General features: G+C 40.2%; 1 protein-coding gene across 1 annotated transcript in view; it reads left to right on the top strand.

Moving 5' to 3' along the window:
* LOC131571259 (coiled-coil domain-containing protein 171-like) overlaps positions 1 to 19392 on the top strand; it is a 49707-nt gene that overhangs the window by 29824 nt on the left and 491 nt on the right. The window contains exons 16-23 of the mRNA XM_058823905.1: positions 1049 to 1103; positions 6263 to 6337; positions 8372 to 8440; positions 8964 to 9032; positions 10398 to 10757; positions 13667 to 13723; positions 18473 to 18583; positions 19186 to 19275. Of these exons, the coding sequence (XP_058679888.1) occupies positions 1049 to 1103; positions 6263 to 6337; positions 8372 to 8440; positions 8964 to 9032; positions 10398 to 10757; positions 13667 to 13723; positions 18473 to 18583; positions 19186 to 19275 (886 nt within the window). The remainder of the gene's footprint in view (positions 1 to 1048; positions 1104 to 6262; positions 6338 to 8371; positions 8441 to 8963; positions 9033 to 10397; positions 10758 to 13666; positions 13724 to 18472; positions 18584 to 19185; positions 19276 to 19392) is intronic.

The following is a 19392-nucleotide window of genomic DNA, read 5'->3' as shown; positions in this document are numbered from 1 at the left end:
CAGGCACTGGTCTTGAAAAGATTGGTAGTCAAAAGGAGCCGCCTTGACTTGAAGCATATTACTAACTTATTCTTATGCCATTTGAAAAAAATAAGTCTTTGCCGACTTTGTTTTCTATCACTTTTCATAGTATGAAGTAGGTATTATGAATATTGTTGTTCCATGGTTAGGAACTAAAAAACTTTTAGTTAATTAAAATTTCTCATCATACCTGGGATCATTCAACTTCTGAAGAACAATATCTGAGAAGCTTTAAGGGTTTTATGCACCAGGGAAATAATGCAATTTGTATGGTCATCAGTTAAATGTTTAACAAGCTAATTAAAATGACAAATGTTATTTGGTATGATTTGATCAAAGCAGGTGTCACCTGCAGAAAGATTTGTACCAGAAAGCTTGCCCTTTTCATCCTTCCCCAATCTATTTTGGGCATTTCAGTAAAGATCATTCCTTGTGGCCATATATATATATCCAGAAAAGGTTATTCTAATGTGAAGTAACTTTAAAACTGGCTTTTGTTTTTTCATGTATATAGCAGCTGAATATCAACAAAGAAAGCTACTCTTCCCTCCATTATTACAGCAACTCTTCACAACTAATAGTTTTTATTTCTCTCTTTGGAATATAAACAAAACAGATTAAATAAACAGAATCTGTCTGTGGTTTCCAATACAAGAATATAATTCCATCCTGCTAGAGACTTTTTATGACCTCTATATCCAAGCCATGATGGTTGTTCATCCTCTATATCCAAGCCATGATGGTTGTTCATTGATAGACCTATAATTATCTCAATTTTAATTGCTTGTCCTCAACAGAAGCATCTTTCGTATGGAAATGCACCAAATAGTGGTACATGAATTATTTTTAGAGTTTGCATTGGAAATATGAAAAAGAGAGAAAATCCTAATAGTTTGGGTTATCAACAATTATTTTACAAGACATGACAGCCATAAAATAGCAGAAGATTAATTTCTACATTGGCAGAGCTTCAGTTCCATAAAGTTACTCCATTGTTCTTGTTTTGTTTTATTTTCTTTTATAATAGAGACAAAGAGTTAATCATTGGTCAAATGAAAGCTGTGGAAGCTGCCCTGAATAAGGTAAGAATTTGAACTGTTCCCTGTGATTTGTGTTTTTAAACATGCTAAAGCCTTAGAACTGCTTATTCTCAGGGGAGGGGAGAAGTTGTTGCAAAGCAACTTCCTTTCCTTAGTGTTGAAGTTTCCCCTCTCAACTTGTTCCATCTTAAAAAACCACAGTGAAATAAAATGCAAGTTTGTAGTACATACACAACTTTTACTGAATGTAGATGTTATGACAAAATTCACTAGCCTTCCCTCACTGAACACTTTTTCTGGTTGACAAGTGAAGACTAATGAACACACAAAAAATTGGCAATTGTTGTGGAGTTACCCCTCTACTGAATAATAGAAAGTCACATGCTTGGTGGCCATATAACATTTGGCTTTGTGTCTGCTACTTTAACCTATGAAACATCATAAATAGGAAAAGAAAAGGCAGGGAGTAGTAATCTGTGGTCAGAAACTTCCATAGTATTTCTTAAAATAATATTTTAAACTTAATAGTAATCTCAAATTTTCCCTCTGACTTGTACGATTGTGCCCTAATATAGGACTATTTGATGGTCCAACAAAGCTGTATGTATTAATTATTTAGGAGAAAGGACTATTTTCAACTATAGCTCTCGTGGCAGATGGTTTCATAACTGTTTTTAATCTAGAGCAGCACAGAGCAACAGTGATTTCATTACCTGGGAGTGTCAATTTCCCTTACTATATCTTTAATTCCCAGCAATGTGGGAATCTCTATTTTAGTTTTGGAGTTCACAAAAACTGTTGCTATTTATTTATTTTCAGATCTCTTTTTCCAGTCTCTTTCCTTTAATGTTCATGGAAAGTGACAGAATCTGAACTGCATGTTTCTCCTACAGCAAACTGTGCTGATAGAAAATTTCCTTTGTGCCACCACCATCTCCATACTGGCTTCTTTCAAACTTTGGAAGTGAATGTCATGCAGCAAGTGCTGTGTTTTTACAGTAATACATATTTGCCATATCCTTGGCCTTTCTCTTTTCAGACCAGGGCAAGGTGCTTTTTTTTTTGGTAGCATTCTCTCCCAGCACTTTGAATTAGAGACTTATTTGCAACGAAAATTCAATCAGTCATACTTTATTCATGGATGTTAGGTCCAGTGATCAAAGCAAGTCCGCTCAATGGGCTCAAGGAGACACCGTTCATCCCAGGTGGTGTGTCTGAAGGAGAATTACCACTGATGCTGGGGTTTTTTTCCCTTTAGGCCAAAGAGCAGGCTGCGGCATCAAGTGCTGAAGCAGCCGCGCCACTCCCCAGCCTGCAGCTGCAGACCCTTCCAGAGGAAGCAACGGCGGGCAGGCCAGAGGCTGCCTCATTACAGGTTAAAGTCTAAAACCAATCCTGTTTAATTTTTTTAAAATTTTCTTTCATTTTTTGCATCTGAGATACAACTGCTCTGAGCATGGGGAGAGCAAAAAGCTTCAAAACTCTTGCAGTCAACAGCTGAAAGACTATTTCCATGTATACTCTTGCACGTGGTATTTCAGAGATGATGGTAACTTCTAATTTTGCAGTTACAGCGTTAAATAACTGACAGCAATACAAACATGGACAGAAGCATACATACCTGAAAATTAATATCCCTCTATCCCTCTCCCTTTTCTCCCATTAATATACAAAAGACTAATTAAAAAAAAAAAAAAACAAAAAACCACAAACAAAACCAAAACCAAGATCCCCAGAAACAAGCAAAACCAACCAAACAAAAAAGACAAAATTTTCATATTCCTTCTTGGTCAGTATCAGATTTGTTTTCAACCCACAGGTTTAGAATCAACTGTGGGGTCTTGAGCATTCCTTATTTAAAAGAAACTGCTCTTTAGAATGTTTAAATATAGAAGCTATGTTGCTCATGTAGGTTTAAAAACTTGCACATTTCAAAATACTAATTTTGTTAGGATAAAACAATGAGTGGGAAAAAGGAGAAATTAACAGAAGATGTGCCATATTTTCAGCTCTGAACATAGATTCAGTGCAATGCCTCCTCATTGTTTTTAAGTTTGATGTCTTCTACAGAAACTATATTAGTCTTTATAGCTGGGCAGAATACATTAGTGCCAAGACAGATTTTTTTTTCCCAATGAGAGAACAAAAGGCAAAGTGAGTACATATCTCTTTCATTGTGCTGCTCTGTCTGAATTAGAGAGAGGGCAGGTAATCAAGTAAAGTGCAAGGAACTTAGGCAAAGTAAATATTGCATACGGTGTGTAAGCTTCTGCAGTAATTCCTTCAAATTTATTGTAGATTTTCAGTTCTGGTGCAGTATATAATTGCAAGATCAGGGTCACAAAATCAAACATTCAAGAAAGGCAGATTCTAAGCTGGAAATTTTTCACTGTTGCCCTCTTGCATGCATACATACATTTCAATATGATAAAGATATAAATTATGTGTGCATTATCATGTTTCCACACTAAAATATGGAAATATGGAATATGTAATGCCTTGAGATTCCCATGAAGCTTAATTAGCACAGATGAACTTTTCTGTCAAAAGGTAGAATTACATACAAATTTTTCCCCAGTACAGTGATGATCCATTTTAGAGCTTCACAAAAGTTCCTATGTGGTGGAACTTTCCACAGGAGGCATTGTGGCAATTGCCAGCTTTTAAATCCTGCTTTTCTAATTTGGTAGTCGATGGTGCCTTTTTTTTTTTTTTTAAGTCCCATCTCAACTTCCATTCTTTTTAGACCTCACAATGATTGCAGAAGCATCTGCAACCTGTTCCCTCTTTCTCTCCAGAAGAGAATAAAATCACAAAAAGTTGCGTTTCGTATTTGCACAAGGTGCTTGTGGTACAAATAATATAGTACAGTGTATGCTGGGGAGCTCGCTGATGGGGCAGAACTGTAAACTTTTTGTTCACCTGGCAGCCTCAGGTGCACTTGGTAACTCAGGACATATACAAACAGCACCAATGGCTCACAGTCTGTGTCACTGTGACCTTCCTTTTCTTCATCCTTTTTCCTTTTTGTCCTTTCATCATCTCTCCTTCTTTTCCCCCTCTCTCTCCTCAGCCCTCATCTCTAGTTCCGTTGATTTCTTTCCAATCTCATTATTGAGGTTGCATTACAAAATTTGCCTTTTATGGACAGAGGTCACTAATGGATTTTAGTTTTACTCTATGCCAAACTGTATTAAGGGCAGTCCTGCAATCTTGAGTGAGGTAAGCAGCTAGGAATTACTTAGGGACTATTGTCATTAAAAGCAGTGGAGTTTGTTTGCAGGCACATCCTCTAGAACTGCCTTAGTTAGTCTGTGATGAGAACATTTCCATTAAATGCCTTATAATCTGCAATAATCCTCTTTGGGGACTAGGACCACAGCACCAAGACAATTTGGAGATTCATTCTGATGAGAAGAGATGTGATATGGGTTAATTTGCCACTGCTGTTTCCTAGACACCATGATGAAATAACCTGATTGATTTTAGCTGCGTTAATATCTATTCTGAAAATTGTCAAAGTGATGAAAGGAAAGGAAAACTGCAAAAATCTTTGCAAATCCCTGTTTGTGATACTAAGCTGATTTTTGTCTGTATCACAGGTTACATTCAAAAGACCAATGTAATACTGTCTGAAGGGAAAAATCATAACAAATAAAATGTGATTAACCATTGTAAAGAAGACCAATAATTTCAACAGTTAGTTGAGACTACTAGGGGTAGATATTAAGTTACCAGTACTGCCAAATCATCTGTGCTCTCTTGTCCTGCTAACTTTATGATCAATCAATCAATGTAACAAAATTGGGACATTCTTCCACTGCATACATGGAAACAGCTATATTTTCCAGTTATAGTGCAATCATATTATTTCTTTTCAGAAGTCTGTAGGTTTGTGATGTTTCTTTTGTTCCTGCCAAGTTTATTGTTTTGCTGTGGAGTGGAAGGATTAGTAAATTGATTCATCTTGAAGTGCGAACATTAGCCTGCAACTGTGTGGTAATTGTGAACAGAAATTGAACCTGCACTATGTTTTGTATTGAAATAAAATGAAGAAGTTGTTTCAAGAGCTCAATGCTGTATTGCATGCTTGAAAACATCTCATCAAAGCATCTCCTAACTAGGGTGTAGAGCAATTCCTTTCCTCAATGATATTAATATTCAACATTTTAGAAAAAAATAGAAAATCCACTGTTAGATGTTTTTGATGTTTAAGTCCTGGGACTGACATTCTCCTGGCTTGCAAACTATTTTATTTCTCTGCTAAAACAAACCCCTGTCTTTTGTAAAAAATTTGGATATGTGCTATTGCCATTTAAGTGTAGTTTGCTGGCACTAATGATTCCTTCTACTTTTATTTAAGAATGTGGTTAGAAGTTTTGAGGATCTCTACTCACTGGCAGCTTCCAAAATTGACGTATTAAGAGCAGGAAGAGATTCTTCAGGCTCTACCTATGGATCCTTAACAGCTGTTTGGGAGTCTGTCTGCTGAGGGTAAGTCTGCTCTTCAAGCAATTGTAGTCACTGGGATGTGGGTTCCTAGCCAGCATCTCCCTTCGTGCTGCACAGCTTCTGTAGGCCAATACAGCAAAACTTAATTGTAAACATAATGGAGAGCAATAAAATTAATGCAAAGAGAAACATCCTGAGATATTTTCCAGAAAAGAAAGGGGATGGTGAAAGCTAACACAGTCATTGAAATTACTACTGTATATTTTTTTCTATTGATCACTATTTGATTGTGGTTTTTTTTTTTTAGTTCAAATTCCTTACTTGATTGGTTGGATTGTTTTTTTGGTTTTGGGGAGTGGTGGTGGCAGGTGGGTGGGTATTAGTTTTTATTATTTTTATACGTTACCTTTATTTCTGTTCTTTTTTGTCTCTTTCTCTTTTTCTCTTTCCTTTCTCTTTCTCTTTCTCTCTTTCTCTTTCTCTTTCTCTTTCTCTTTCCTCTTTCCTCTTTCTCTTTCTCTTTCTCTTTCTCCTTTCTCTTTCTCTTTCTCTTTCTCTTTCTCTTTCTCTTTCTCTTTCTCTTTCTCTTTCTCTTTCTCTCTTCCTCTTCCTTTCCTTTTTTTTTACCAAAGGATTTTCCTTTCTTTCTGCTATAAACAATAACATTTCTGTAATAATCTTTTTTGCAACCATAACCCCTTCAGTTCTGTCTATGTCCTTGGTTCTTAACATTTACTTTCTCTGAACAGAATCCTCGCAAATTCACTTTGCACCTGGACCAGCTACTTCATCTCCTATTGCTATTACTCCTCCTGCTCCTGCAGGTAAGTCTGCTTTTCAAGAAATTATAGTTTCTTAGAAGTGAGTTTCCATGCTGCTCAGCTTCTCTAAGTAAATACAACAATACTTGATTTTAAACATAGTGGTGCAATAATAATGATAAGAGAAATAATCTGTGGCTTTACAGGAGAGAAAGGGGATGGTGAAAGATAAAACAAGCATTAAAATTACTACTGTTATTTTTTTTTCTATTGGTCCTGATCAGCTTAGATAATTTTGGTTTTAGTTTGGGTTTGGTTGGTTGAATCTTTTTTTATTGGGTAGTAGTGGTGGTTGTTGGGTGGATGTTTTCTTTTTGTTTTTGATGGGTTTTGATTTTTGGTGGGTTTTTGATTTTTGTTATTTTTGTCTTTCATTTCTTTCCTGTCACTTTCTTTTTTTTTTTTTTTTTAACGAAGTCTTTTCTCCTTTCTTTCTGTTAGCAACCATTAACATTTCTGTATTGGCCTTTCTTTGCAACCATAACCCCTTCAGTTCTGTCATTTCCTTGCTTTTTAAAATTTCTTCCTCCGAGCAAAATTTTTACAAGTTCACTTTGAATCCAAAGCAGCCGGATTTTCTCCTCTTTCTCCTGGTGGTGCTATTCCTCTTCCTTCTCCTATTAGTGTTGGTAAGTCAATTGTCAAGCAATTGTAGTCATTTGAATTTGGGTTCCTAGCCAGCATCTCCCTTCATGCTGCACAGCTTCTGTAGGAAAATAGAACATCAATTTTTAATGTAAACATATAGTAGCAATAAACGTAGTGCTAATGGAAACGATCTATGACTTTTCAGAAGAGAAAGGGAATGGTGGAAGATAGCAGAACAATTAAAATTACTACAGTAATTTATTTTTTATATTGGACCCCCTTTGTTTGGGTTTTTTTATTTTCCTTTGGTTTTGCTTCCTTGCGGAGTTGGACTTTTTTGGTTTTGGGAAGTGTTGGCTGTGGGGTGGGTTTATTTGTTTTTTTTGGTATTACTATTTTTTGTCCTTCCTTCCTTCCTTCCTTCCTTCCTTCCTTCCTTCCGCCACTTCCGCCACTTCCGCCACTTCCGCCACTTCCTTCCGCCACTTCCTTCCGCCACTTCCTTCCGCCACTTCCTTCCGCCACTTCCTTCCGCCACTTCCTTCCTTCCGCCACTTCCTTCCTTCCGCCACTTCCTTCTGCCACTTCCTTCCTTCCGCCACTTCCTTCCGCCACTTCCTTCCTTCCCTTTTTTTTTTAACAAAGGCTTTTTCCATTCTTTCTATTAGAAACCATTAACATTTTGTAATAGCCTTTCCTTGCAGTCACAACCACTCCAGTATTGTGCATTTCCTTGCTTATTAAAATTTACTTTCTCCAAACAGGATCTCCACAAGTTCACTTTGAACCTAGTGTTACACCTCCTGCTCCTATTCCTCTTCCTCCTCCTATTCCTGCTTCTGTTCCTGCTGCTTTTCCTGTTTCTGCTCCTGCTCCTGTTCCTTCTGCTGCTGCTGTTCCTGCTCTCACTGGTAAGTCTGTTTTCCAAGCAATTGTAGTCACAGGGATGTGGGTTCCTAGCCAGCACCTCCATTCAGGCTGCACAGCTTCTGTAGGCAAACAATATTTAAATATAAACATAAGGGAACATTAAATCTAGCGCTAAGAGAAACATTTTCTGAGACTTTTTTCAAAATAGAAAGGGGATAGTGAAAGCTAACAAAGGGATTGAAATTACTCCTGTCATGTTTTTTTCTCTTGGTCCCTATTTTTGATTTTTAGTTTGGGTTTGGATGCTTAGCTGGTTGGATTTTTTTAGTTTTGGAGAGTGGTGGTGGTGGGTGGGTGGGTGTTTGATTTTTTTTTTTCTTTTATTACTTCTTTTTATTTCTCTGTATTTATTTTAACTGAAGACTTCTTCCTTTCATTATGTTATGAACCAGTAATGTTTTTTTAATCATCTTTCCTTTCAACCATTACCATTTCAGCATTTCCTTGCTTTTTAAAATTTCTTATCTGAAGAAAATTTAAAATTTACTTCTCTGAAGTCAATTTACTTTCTCTGAACAGACGCCTTTCAGCGTCGCATTTCACCCCAAGCAGCTGGAAGACCTCGTACTCCTGTTTCTGCTCCTGCAGGTAAGTCTGCCTGTCAAGCAATTGTAGTCCCTTGGATGTGGGCTCCTAGCCTGCATCTCCCTTCACGCTACACAGCTTCTGTAGGCAAACAATACTTAAATATAAACATAAGGGAGCATTAAATCTAGTGCTAAGAGAAATGTTTTCTGAGACTTCTTTCAGAAGAGAAAGGGGATGGTGAAAGCTAACAAAGGGATTAAAATTACTACTGCATTGTTTTCTTCTATTGGTACCTATTTGCTCAGTTATTTTTGATTTTAGTTTGGGTTTGGATGCTTAGCTGGTGGAGTTTTAGTTTTGGGGAGTGGTGGTGGTAGGTGGATGGGTGTTTGATTTTTTATTTTTTTCTTTTATTTCTTCTTTTTATTTCTTTACATTTATTTTAACTGAAGACTTCTTCCTTTCATTATGTTATAAACCAGTAATGTTTTTTTAATCCTCTTTCCTTTCAACCATAACCAATTCAGCATTTCCTTGCCTTTTAAAATTTCTTCTCTGAAGTCAATTTACTTTGTCTGAACAGACGCCTTTCAACGTCGCATTTCACCCCAAGCAGCTGGAAGACCTCGTACTCCTGTTTCTGCTCCTGCAGGTAAGTCTGCCTGTCAAGCAATTGTAGTCCCTTGGATGTGGGTTCCTAGCCAGCATCTCCCTCCATGCTGCACAGCTTCTGCAGGCAAATACAACAATATTTCATTGCAAACATCATGAACTAGTAAAACTGGAGCTAACAGCAAAGCTGTAAGACTTTTCTCAGAAGAGAAAGAGGATGGTGAAACCTAACACAGGGATCGAAATTACTACTATAAATTTTTAGTCTCTGAGGGTGTGGCACAGCAGTTTGCATAGCACTTCGCGCAGGCAGGGTTGCAACTTTTCTTGCCAGTAAGGTTTGCTGTGTGTTGTTTGCAGTGTTTCTGTTGGTTGGTGAGTTTTGGGGTTTGTGTTAGTAATGGTTTTTACGCAATTGAAAACTGTAGTTAGTACAAGTGTACATAGTCAAATGGAACCCTCCAAAAAGGTTACATCTTTCCAGACCCATTCTTGTGCAGAGTGTTTGAGCTTAGCAGCAGTTTCAGGGGCAGTTGTGGAGGAAACCTGCCTGCAGTGTGAACAGGTGAACAAACTCCTTTCACTGGTGGCTGAGCTTAGAGAGGAAGTTTAAAGACTAAGGAGTATCAGGGATAGTGAAAGGGGAATAGATTGGTGGATTTGCCCTTCCATCCTTGAGGGAAGCCTACCAAGAGTCAGAGGATTCCCATGCCTCTCACTGTCAGACAATAGAAGGACACCTGGTAAGTGAAGGGGAGTGGAAATGGGTACCTACTTGAGGAGGTAATAATAAAAATTCCTCCCGACCCCCAAGCCAGATGCCACTTCAGAATAGGTATGAACCCCTGGATCTAGAGAGTCAGACAGATGATTTAGAAGAAAATTATCTGCCCAGTGAGCCTCCCAATAATGACTCATCTGTGAAAAGGATTACCACCTCTGGCATCAGGAAGAAAAGAAGGGTAATTGTAGTGGGTGGCTCCCTTCTAAGGGGAACAGAGGGCCCCAAATGTCAACAGGGCCCACCCCACAGAGAGGTCTGCTGCCTCCCTGGGGCCTGGGATATCACTGAGAGACTTCCTGGGCTGATTCAGCCCTTTGATTATTACCCACTGCAGATATTCCAGGCTGGCAGTGATGAGATTGAAAAGAGGAGTGTCAGCACAATTAAAAGGGACTTTAGGGCACTGGGACAAGTGGTTGATAGGACAGGGGTACAGTGAAAGGAATAAAAGAGCTCACATTATCAACAAATGTCTCAAAGATTGGTGTCATCGGCAGAATTTGGGTTCTTTGATCATGGGGCAACTTTTACAGCACCTGCTCTACTGGAACCACATGGGCTCTGTCTTTCTGTTAAGGACAGAAGGTTTTTAGCTCATGAACTGGCAGAACTTGTTGAAAGGACATCGAACTAGGTCTGAAGGGGAAAGGGGATGCATCTGGGCTGTCTGGAAGCAGGCCCAAGGGTGGTAAGCCTGAGACAGGAGTGAAATCAGCAGCCCAGCTGAGTTGCAAGTATACCAATACACGCAGCACGGGTTACAAACAAGAGCTGGAGGCCATGGTAAAGCAACAAAGCTATGATGTAATTGCCATCACAGAAATGTGGTGGCATGACTCACATGGCTGGAGTGCTGCACTGGATGGCTACAAGTTCTTCAGGAGAGACAGGAAAGGGAGAAGAGGTGGAGGGGTGGCCCTTTATATTAGGGAGGCTTTTGATACCATGGCTATTGAAAGTTATGAAGTTGAATGCCTACAGGTAAGAATTAAGGGGAAGGCCAACAAGGCTGACATCCTACTGGGAGTCTGTTATTGTCCACCCAACCAGGAAGAAGTGGGCTAGAGAATGTTTCTGGATCATCAGCCATTTTTCTTGCTGGCGATTTCAACCTGCCGGACATTTTTTGGGAACTCAATACGGCTGTAAAAAAGCAGTCCAGGAAATTTTTTAGAGTTTGCAGAGGACAACTTTTTGTCACAGCTGGTGGGTGAGCCCACCAGGGGAGGGACAACGTTAAATCTGTTATTTGCAAATAGAGGTGGACTGGTGGGAGATGTGGTAGTTGGAAGTCACTCAGGGCACAGTGATAATAAAATTATAAAATTCTCTATATTTGGTTAAATGAAGAGGAACATTAATAAGACTTTCACAGTTGACTTCTGGAGGGCAGACTTTGACCTGCTCAGGACACTTATTTAGAGAATTCCTTGGGAAGCAGCCCTTAAAAACAAAGGAGTTCAGGAAGTGTAGGTGAGCTTCAAAACAGAGATCTTGAGGGCACAGGAACACACTGTCCCTGGGTGCTGAAAGATCAGTCAGCAGGGTGAATGTCCAGCCTGGATGGGCAAGAAGATTTTGGAGGAAGTTAGGAATAAAGAAAAGGATGTATTATCTTTGGAGGAGAGTCAGGTATTATCTTTGGAAGGAGAGTCAGGTCTCTCAGGAAGTATTTAAGGGGGCTGCTAGAGCATGTAGGAAAAAATTAGAGAGGCCAAAGCTCAGTTTGAACTTAAAATGGTGACTTTTGTAAAGAATAATAAAAAATGCTTTTGTAAATATATTAATGGTAAAAGGAAGATTAAGATCAACCTTTGTGGTTTATTAGATGCAGAAAGGAACTTAGTAAATGCAGATGAGGAGAAGGCAGAGGTGCTTAACACCTTCTTTGTCTAAGTTTTTAGTGGGAAGGCTTGCCTTCAGGACAACCGTCCTCTTGGGTTGCTCGATGATACTAGGGAGCAGAATGGTCCCCCCATTTTCTGAGGAGACAGTCAGAGAACTGAGCTGCTTGGATGTTCTTAATTCATGGGTCCAGGTGGGATCCATCCCAGGGTGATGAGAGAGCAGGCAGATGAGCTTGCGAAGCTGCTCTCTATCATTTACTAACAGTCCCGGCTCACTGGTGAGGTTCCAGATGAGTGGAAGCTGGCCAATGTGTCAATCATTCATAAAAAAAGGGTGGAAAGGAGGATCCTGTTAATTATAGGCCAGTCAGCCTGACCTCAGTCCCCCAGTAAGTTTATATGGAGTATCATCACATAGCGCTTAAAGGATGGCCAGAGTATCAGACCCAGCAAGGTTTTAGGAGGAGTTGGTCATGTTTGACCAACCTGGTCTCCTTTTACGACCAAGTGACCCACCTGGTCAATGTTAGAAAAGGCTGTTGATGTTGTGTGTCTGGACTCCAGCAAGGCCTTTGGCACTGTCTCCTACAGCATACTCCTAGACAAGCTGGCAGCCCACGGCTTGGGCAGGAGCACTCTGTGCTGGGTTCAGAACTGGCTGCAGGGCCAGGCCCAGAGAGTGGTGGTGAATGGTGCTGCATCCAGCTGGCAGCCAGGCATCAGGAGTGTCCCTCAGGGCTCTGTGCTGGGGCCAGTTCTCTTCAATATCTTCACTGATGCCATGGATGAGGGGATTGAGTCTTTCATTAGTAAGTTTGCAGACAACACTAAGCTGGGAGCGTGTGTTGATCTGTTGGAGGGTATGAGGGCTCTGCAGAGAGATTTGGAATGGTTGGATGAATGGGCAGAGCCTAAAAAGGTGAAGTTTAATAAATCCAAGTGCTGAGTCCTGCATTTTGGCCACAATAACCACCTGCAATGTTATGGGCTGGGGATGGTGGGGCTGGACAGTGCCCAGGCAGAAAAGGACTTGGGGTTACTGTTTGACACTGGCTGAACATGAGCCAGCAGTGTGTCCTGGTGGCCAAGAAAGCCAATGGCATCCTGGCCTGTGTCAGGAATTGCATGGCCAACAGGAGCAGAGAGGTCATCCTTCCCCTATACTCGGCACTGGTGAGGCCACACTTTGAGTGTTGTGTTCAGTTCTGGGTCCCTCAGTTTAAGAAGGAAGTTGAGATGCTTAAGGGATAAGATGCTTGATGCCTCCAGAGGAGGCAACAAGGCTGGTGAGGGGCTGGGAACACAAATCCTGTGAGGAATGACTGAGGGAGCTGGGGCTGTTCAGCCTGGAGAAAAGGAGACTCAGAGGCAACTTTATCACTCTCTACAACTTCCTGAAAGGCGGCTGTGCTCAGGTGGGGGTTGGTCTCTTTCTCCAGGCAGCAACTGACAGAACCCAAGGACAGTCTCAAGCTGCATCGGGGGAAATATAGGTTTGATAATAGGAAAAAGTTTTTTATAGAAAGGGTGATAAAGTACTGGAATGGTCTACCCAGGGAGGCGGTGGAGTCACCATCCCTGCATGTGCTTAAAAAAAGACTGGATGTGGCACTTGGTGCGATGGTTTAGTGCTTTAGTGGAGGTGTTAATGCATGGGTTGGACTCAATGATGTTTAAGGTCTTTTCCAACCTAGTCATTCTGTGAATTCTCTGAATACTGTGGTTTTTTTTTCTATAGGTCCCCATTTGCTTGGCTATTTTAGGGTTGGGTTTGTTTTGTTTTTTTGGTTGTTTTTTTTTTGGGTTTTTTTTTTGCTTGGTTGCTCAGATTTTTTTTTTTTTTTTTGCAAAGCAGCAGTAGTAAGTGGGTGGGTGTTTGTTTTTTGACTTTTTTTTCTTATTTTCTCCTCTTTTTTGCCCCCCAAAGGCTTCTTCATTTCCTTTTATTGTAAAGCAATAATGGTTTTTAATCATCTTCTGCAAAAATAACCATTTCAGTTCTATACATTTCCTTGCTTTTAAAAATTTACCTTCTCTGAACAGATCTATTTCGGATTAGACCACCCCGTACACCTACTATTCCTGTTCCAGTTCCTGCAGGTAAGTCTGCTTGTCAAACAATTCTAGTCCCCTGGATGTGGGTTCCTAGCCAGCATCACCCTTCATGCTGCATATCTTCTGTAGGCAAATACAGCAACACATAAGTGAAAACATAATGGAGCATTAAAACTAGTGCTAACAGAAATGTTGTCATATTTTTTAAAGAAGAGAAAGGGGATGGTAGAAGCTAAAACAGGGATTAAGATTATTACTGGAAAGTTTTTTCAGTTGATCCCTATTTCCTTCTAGTTTTTGGGGTTTTTTTTGTTTTTTTTTTAGTTTGGGTTTGGATGCTTGGTTGTATGGACTTTTTTGGTTTTGGGGAGTGGTAGAGGTGGGTGGATGGGTGTTTGCATTTTGATTTTTTCCTTTTATTACTTCTTTTAAATACTTTCTTTTTAATAACAAAAGGGTTTTTCATTTCTGTTCCAAACCATTCAAATTCTGTAATAGCCTTTCCTTTCAAACATAGCCACTTGCAATCTGTGCAATTCCTTGGTTTATAAATCCTATTTTTACTCAAGAGATAATATTTCGCCTTGCGTTTCACCCCAAGCACCTCGTACACCTCCTGCACCTCCTCCGCCTCCTGTTCCTGCTCCGGTTTCAGCTGGTGAGTCTCTTTCTCAAGCAATTGTAGTCACTGGGATGTGGCTTCCCAGCCAGCATCTCCCTTCATACTGCACAGCTTCTGTAGGAAAATGTGACAACACTTAATTGTAAACATAATGGAGCAATAAAGTTAACGCAAACAGAAACAGTCGAAGACACTCTTCAGAAGAGAAAGGGGATGGTGAAAGCTAAGATAGGGATTAAAATTAATGCTGGAGGAGTTTTTGTTAATAATGGGTCTTTAATATGCTTTGATATTTTTGATACTACTCTAGGTTTAGCTGCTTGGTTAGTTGGTTTATTTTTGATTTTGGGAAGTGGTCGTGGTGAGTGGGTGGGTGTTTGATTTTTGATTTTTTTTTTTTATTTCTTCTTTTTGTTTCTTTATTTTTTTAACTGAAGACTTTTTCCTTTCATTATGTTGTAATTGTAAACCATTACCATTTCTTTAATCATCTTTCCATTCAACCATAACCATTTCCATTCTGTGCATTTCCTTGGTTTTTAAAATTTATCTTCTCTGAAGTAAAATTACTTTCTCTGAACAGAATCTTTCTGGCATCACTTCAAACCCCAACCAGCTGGTATCTTGTACTATGTACTAGTTTGAAAACAAACTAGTGTCAGATTCCAAGCCAGAACTACAGTTTAATAGGACAATTAAAATACAGGCAGAAAACACTGGCAGGAAACCTAAAGAGTCAGGATACAACCTGACACCCAGTTGGACGGGGTGGTGGTAGCAGTCTGATTAAATGGTGGCTGCAGTCCTGCCGGAGTGATAGATGTGGTTCTGTTGATGTGCTGATCCTGTAGAAGGGTCTGGTCTTCCTCTGAAGATCCAGTGGTGGTTATGTAGTTCTTGTCCTCTGGGAATCCAGTCAGTAAGGCCATTCTGATGTTCCAAACTTCAGATTGTATCCAGGAAGGAATGCTTGGTTCTCCCCATTGGGCAGAGCCTCTAAAATGGGATGGTGTAATTTTATGGGTGATGCAGTGAGACCTTGATGGTCCATGAGCAGACATAGGCCCCTGGAAGGAGTTGTCAGTGATGAGTCATGGAGACAATAAAGAATATTGCCCCATTTCTTTAAACAGCTGACATAGATGGTAATAGACTACACACCTCTGGGTTACATTTTCGGTGATACCCTAAGTCCCATTCAACCCCAAGGACCCACTACACTTTGTACTCCTGCTCCTGATGATAAGTTGGCTTGTCAAGAAATTATAGACATTTGGATGTGTGTTCCTAGCCAGCATCTGCCTTCATGCTGCACAGCTTCTGCAGACAAATGCAACAATACTTAAATGTTAACATAATGGAGCAACACAACTACTGCAAAGAGAAACATTCTGAGATATTTATCAGAAGAGAAAGGGAATGGTGAAAGCTAACACAGGGATTAAAATCATTACTGGAATGTATTTACTCTTAGTTCCTATACCTTTTGTGAGTTTGTTTTGGTTTTATTTTGGGTTTCGATGTTTGGTTGCTTGGACTTTTTTGGTTTTGGGGAGTGATTGAGGTGGGTAGGTGGATGGGTGTTTGATTTTAGAATTCTTTCTTTTCTAAATTTCTTTCTTACTTTCTTTCATTCTTTCTTTCATTCTGTGTTCCCTTTTTTTTTAATAACCAAAGTGTTTTTCATTTTTATCTGATATAAAACATTCCCATTTTGAATTAGGCTTTCCTTTCAAACACAATCATTTCCAAACAGTTCATTTCCTTAGTTTTTAAATCCTACTTTTACTCAACAGATATTTTCCAGCCTCGTGTTTCACCCCAAGCAGCTCATGCAATTCCAGCTCCTGTTCCTGCTCCTGTTCTTGCTCTGGCTCCGGCTCCTGTTCCTGTTCCCATTCCTGCTCCTGCTCCAGCTCCTGCTCCTGCTCCTGTTCCTGCTCCTGCTCCCATTCCTGCTCCTGCTCCTGCTCAAGTTCCAGCTCTTGTTCTTCCTCCTGCTCCTGGTCCTGGTCCTGGTCCTGCTCCAGTTCCTGCTCTCATTCCTGCTCTGGCTCCTGGTCCTCGCCCTGCTGGTAAGTATCTTCTTCAAGAGAGCAGTCACTGTAGTCACTGGGATGTGGCTTCCTAGCCAGCATCTCCCTTCATGCTGCACAGCTTCTGTAGGCAAATACAGCAACACTTTAGTATAACGATAATGGAGCAATTCACCTAGTGCAAAGAGAAATGGTCTGAGACATTCTTCACATAAGAAAGGGGTGGTGTAACTAATACAGGGATTTAAATTTATGTCAGACTGTAGAAGAAGTTGGATTCCTTGATTAAAAAACAAACTTTAGAATTTATAAGGACGAGGCGATAAATATGTCTGTGAGAATATGTAGAACTTCAAACAATGTGTGATTACAATACTTCCTAGGGCAAGACAGTTCTGCAAATGCCCTTTGTCTATTAAGGACCAATATAGAATATTTATATGCCGTGTCTTTCAAATAAGCAATTAAGACAAGGAGCAAACAGTTGTAAGTACTTCAAATACATACTCTTGTCAGAGCTTTTTAACAGCAAATGTAGATTCTCTCCTGATTTTTTTCTATTCATTTTTTTTATTCCAGCATTCTGGGGACGCCCAAGATTCAGAACCTTTACTGTGTCTGAAACCGACTCAGACTACAGTAGTATGACACCCGACGGAACCTATACTGTGTCTGGAAGCGACTCAGTCTTCACTTCATCACCCAGCAGATCCTATAGTCTATCTGGAACCGACTCAGGCCTCCTTAGTATGACACCCGGCAGAACCTATACTGTGTCTGGAAGCGGCTCAGCCTTCAGTACGTCACCCAGCAGATACTATACTGCGTCTGGAAGCGACTCATTCTTCAGTACATCACCCAGCAGATACTATACTGCCTCTGGAAGCAACATATTTGGAGGTGTGTCATCCTACAGAACCTGTACTGTCTCTGGAACCAACATTGCCTTTCCTTCCAACTATTAGCATTTCCATTCCATACATATCCTTTCTTTTTAAAATTTACCATCTCTGAAGCAAATTCACTTTGTCTGAACAGACTCCATAGGGCCTCCCCAAGGAGCCAGTACACCTCATGTTCCTATTCCTGCTGTTGGTGGTAAGTGTGCTTGTGAAAACATTGTAGTGATTTGGATGTGGGTTGCGAGCCCTCATCCATGGGGAGGGCTTGAGCTGGGTGGGTGGGTGTTTGCACTTTCAGTTTTTTTCCTTTTATTACTATTTTAATTGCATGCTTTCTTTCTAATTATTTTTTAATACCAAATATGTTTTCCTTTATTTCTATTACAAACCATATTTATTCTGTAATAGGCTTTTTTTTTCCAACCATAACCATTTCCAATGGGTGCATTTCCTTGGTTTGTAAATCCTATTTTTCCTCAAGAGATAATATTCAGCCTTGTGTTTCAGCCCAAGCAGCTCGTACGCCTCCTGGTCATCCTGGTCCGGGTCCTGCTCCTGCTGCTGCTTTAGCTCCGGCTCCTGCTCCTGCTCCGGCTCCTGCTCCTGGTCCGGCTCCTGCTCCTGCTCCTGCTGGTGCTGCTGCTCCTGCTGCTGGTCCTGCTGCTGCTCCTGCTGGTAACTCAATTTTTCAGGCAAATCTATTCTGTAGGATGGGAGTTCCGAGCCAGCATCTCCCTTCTTGCTGCACGGCTTCTGTAGGCCAATACAGCAACACTTCATTGTGAATATAATGGAACATTTCACCTAATGAAAACAGAAATGTTATGGTACCTTTTAGAGTAGAAAAAGGTGGAAGCTAACACAGGGTTTAAAAGTATTATTGGAAAGTTTCTTTCCATTGGCCTGTATGTCTTTGTGGGTTTGGTTTGGATTTTCTTTGGGTTTGGTTTTTATTTGGGTTTGGATGCTTGTTTGCTTGGACTTTTTTGGTTTTGAAGAGTGGTTAAGGTAGGACGATGGGTGTTTGACTTTTTATTTTTTTCTTTCATTACTTCTTTTAAATACTTGTTTTTAAAATAACTGAATTGTTTTTCCATTACTTCTGTTACAAACCATTCATATATTTAATCATCTTTCATTTCAATCATAACCATTTCCAATTTGTTCATTGCCTTGGTCCTTAAATCTTACTTTTACTCAAGAAATAATATTTAGGCTTGTGTTTCACTCCTAGCAGCTCATAGACCTCCAGGCCCGGCTCCTGCTCATGCTCCAGTTCCTGCTCTCGTTCCTGCTCCTGCTCCTAGGCCTGGTCCTGGTCCTGGTCCTTGGCCTGGTCCTGCTGGTAAGTCTCTTCAAGAGAGCAGTCACTGTAGTCACTGGGATGTGGCTTCCTAGCCAGCATCTCCCTTCATGCTGCACAGCTTCTTTAGGCAAATACAGCAACACTTTAGTATAACGATAATGGAGCAATTCACCTAGTGCAAAGAGAAATGGTCTGAGACATTCTTCACATAAGAAAGGGGTGGTATAACTAATACAGGGATTTAAATTTTTGTCAGACTGTAGAGGAAGTTGGTTTCCTTGATTAAAAAACACACTCTAGAAATTATAAGCATGAGGGGTATAATATGTCTGTGAGAATATGTAGAACTTCAAACAACGTGTGATTACAATACTTCCTAGGGCAAGACAGATCTGCTAATGCCCTTTGTCTATTAAGGACCTATATAGAATATTTATATGAAATGTCTTTCAAATGAGCAAGCAAGACAGTTCTGCTAATGCCCTTTGTCTATTAAGGACCAATATAAAATATTTACATGAAATGTCTTTCAAATAAGCAATTTAGACAAGGAGCAAACAGTTGTAAGTACTTCAAATACGTACTCTTGTCAGAACTTTTTAACAGCAAATGTAGATTCACTCCTTGTGTTTCACCCCCAGCAGCTCACAGACCTCCAGCTGCTCCTGGTCCTGCCCCAGTTCCTGCTCCTGGTCCTGGTCCTGGTCCGGGTCCTGGCCCTGGTCCTGCTGGTAAGTCTCTTCTTCAAGAGAGCAGTCACTGTAGTCACTGGGATGTGCTTCCTAGCCAGCATCTCCCTTCATGCTGCACAGCTTCTGTAGGCAAATACAGCAACACTTTAGTATAAC

This window comes from Ammospiza caudacuta, chromosome Z, assembly GCF_027887145.1.
Source record: "Ammospiza caudacuta isolate bAmmCau1 chromosome Z, bAmmCau1.pri, whole genome shotgun sequence".
NCBI classification, from domain to species: domain Eukaryota; kingdom Metazoa; phylum Chordata; class Aves; order Passeriformes; family Passerellidae; genus Ammospiza; species Ammospiza caudacuta.
This window is presented reverse-complemented; position numbering and strand designations above follow the sequence as displayed.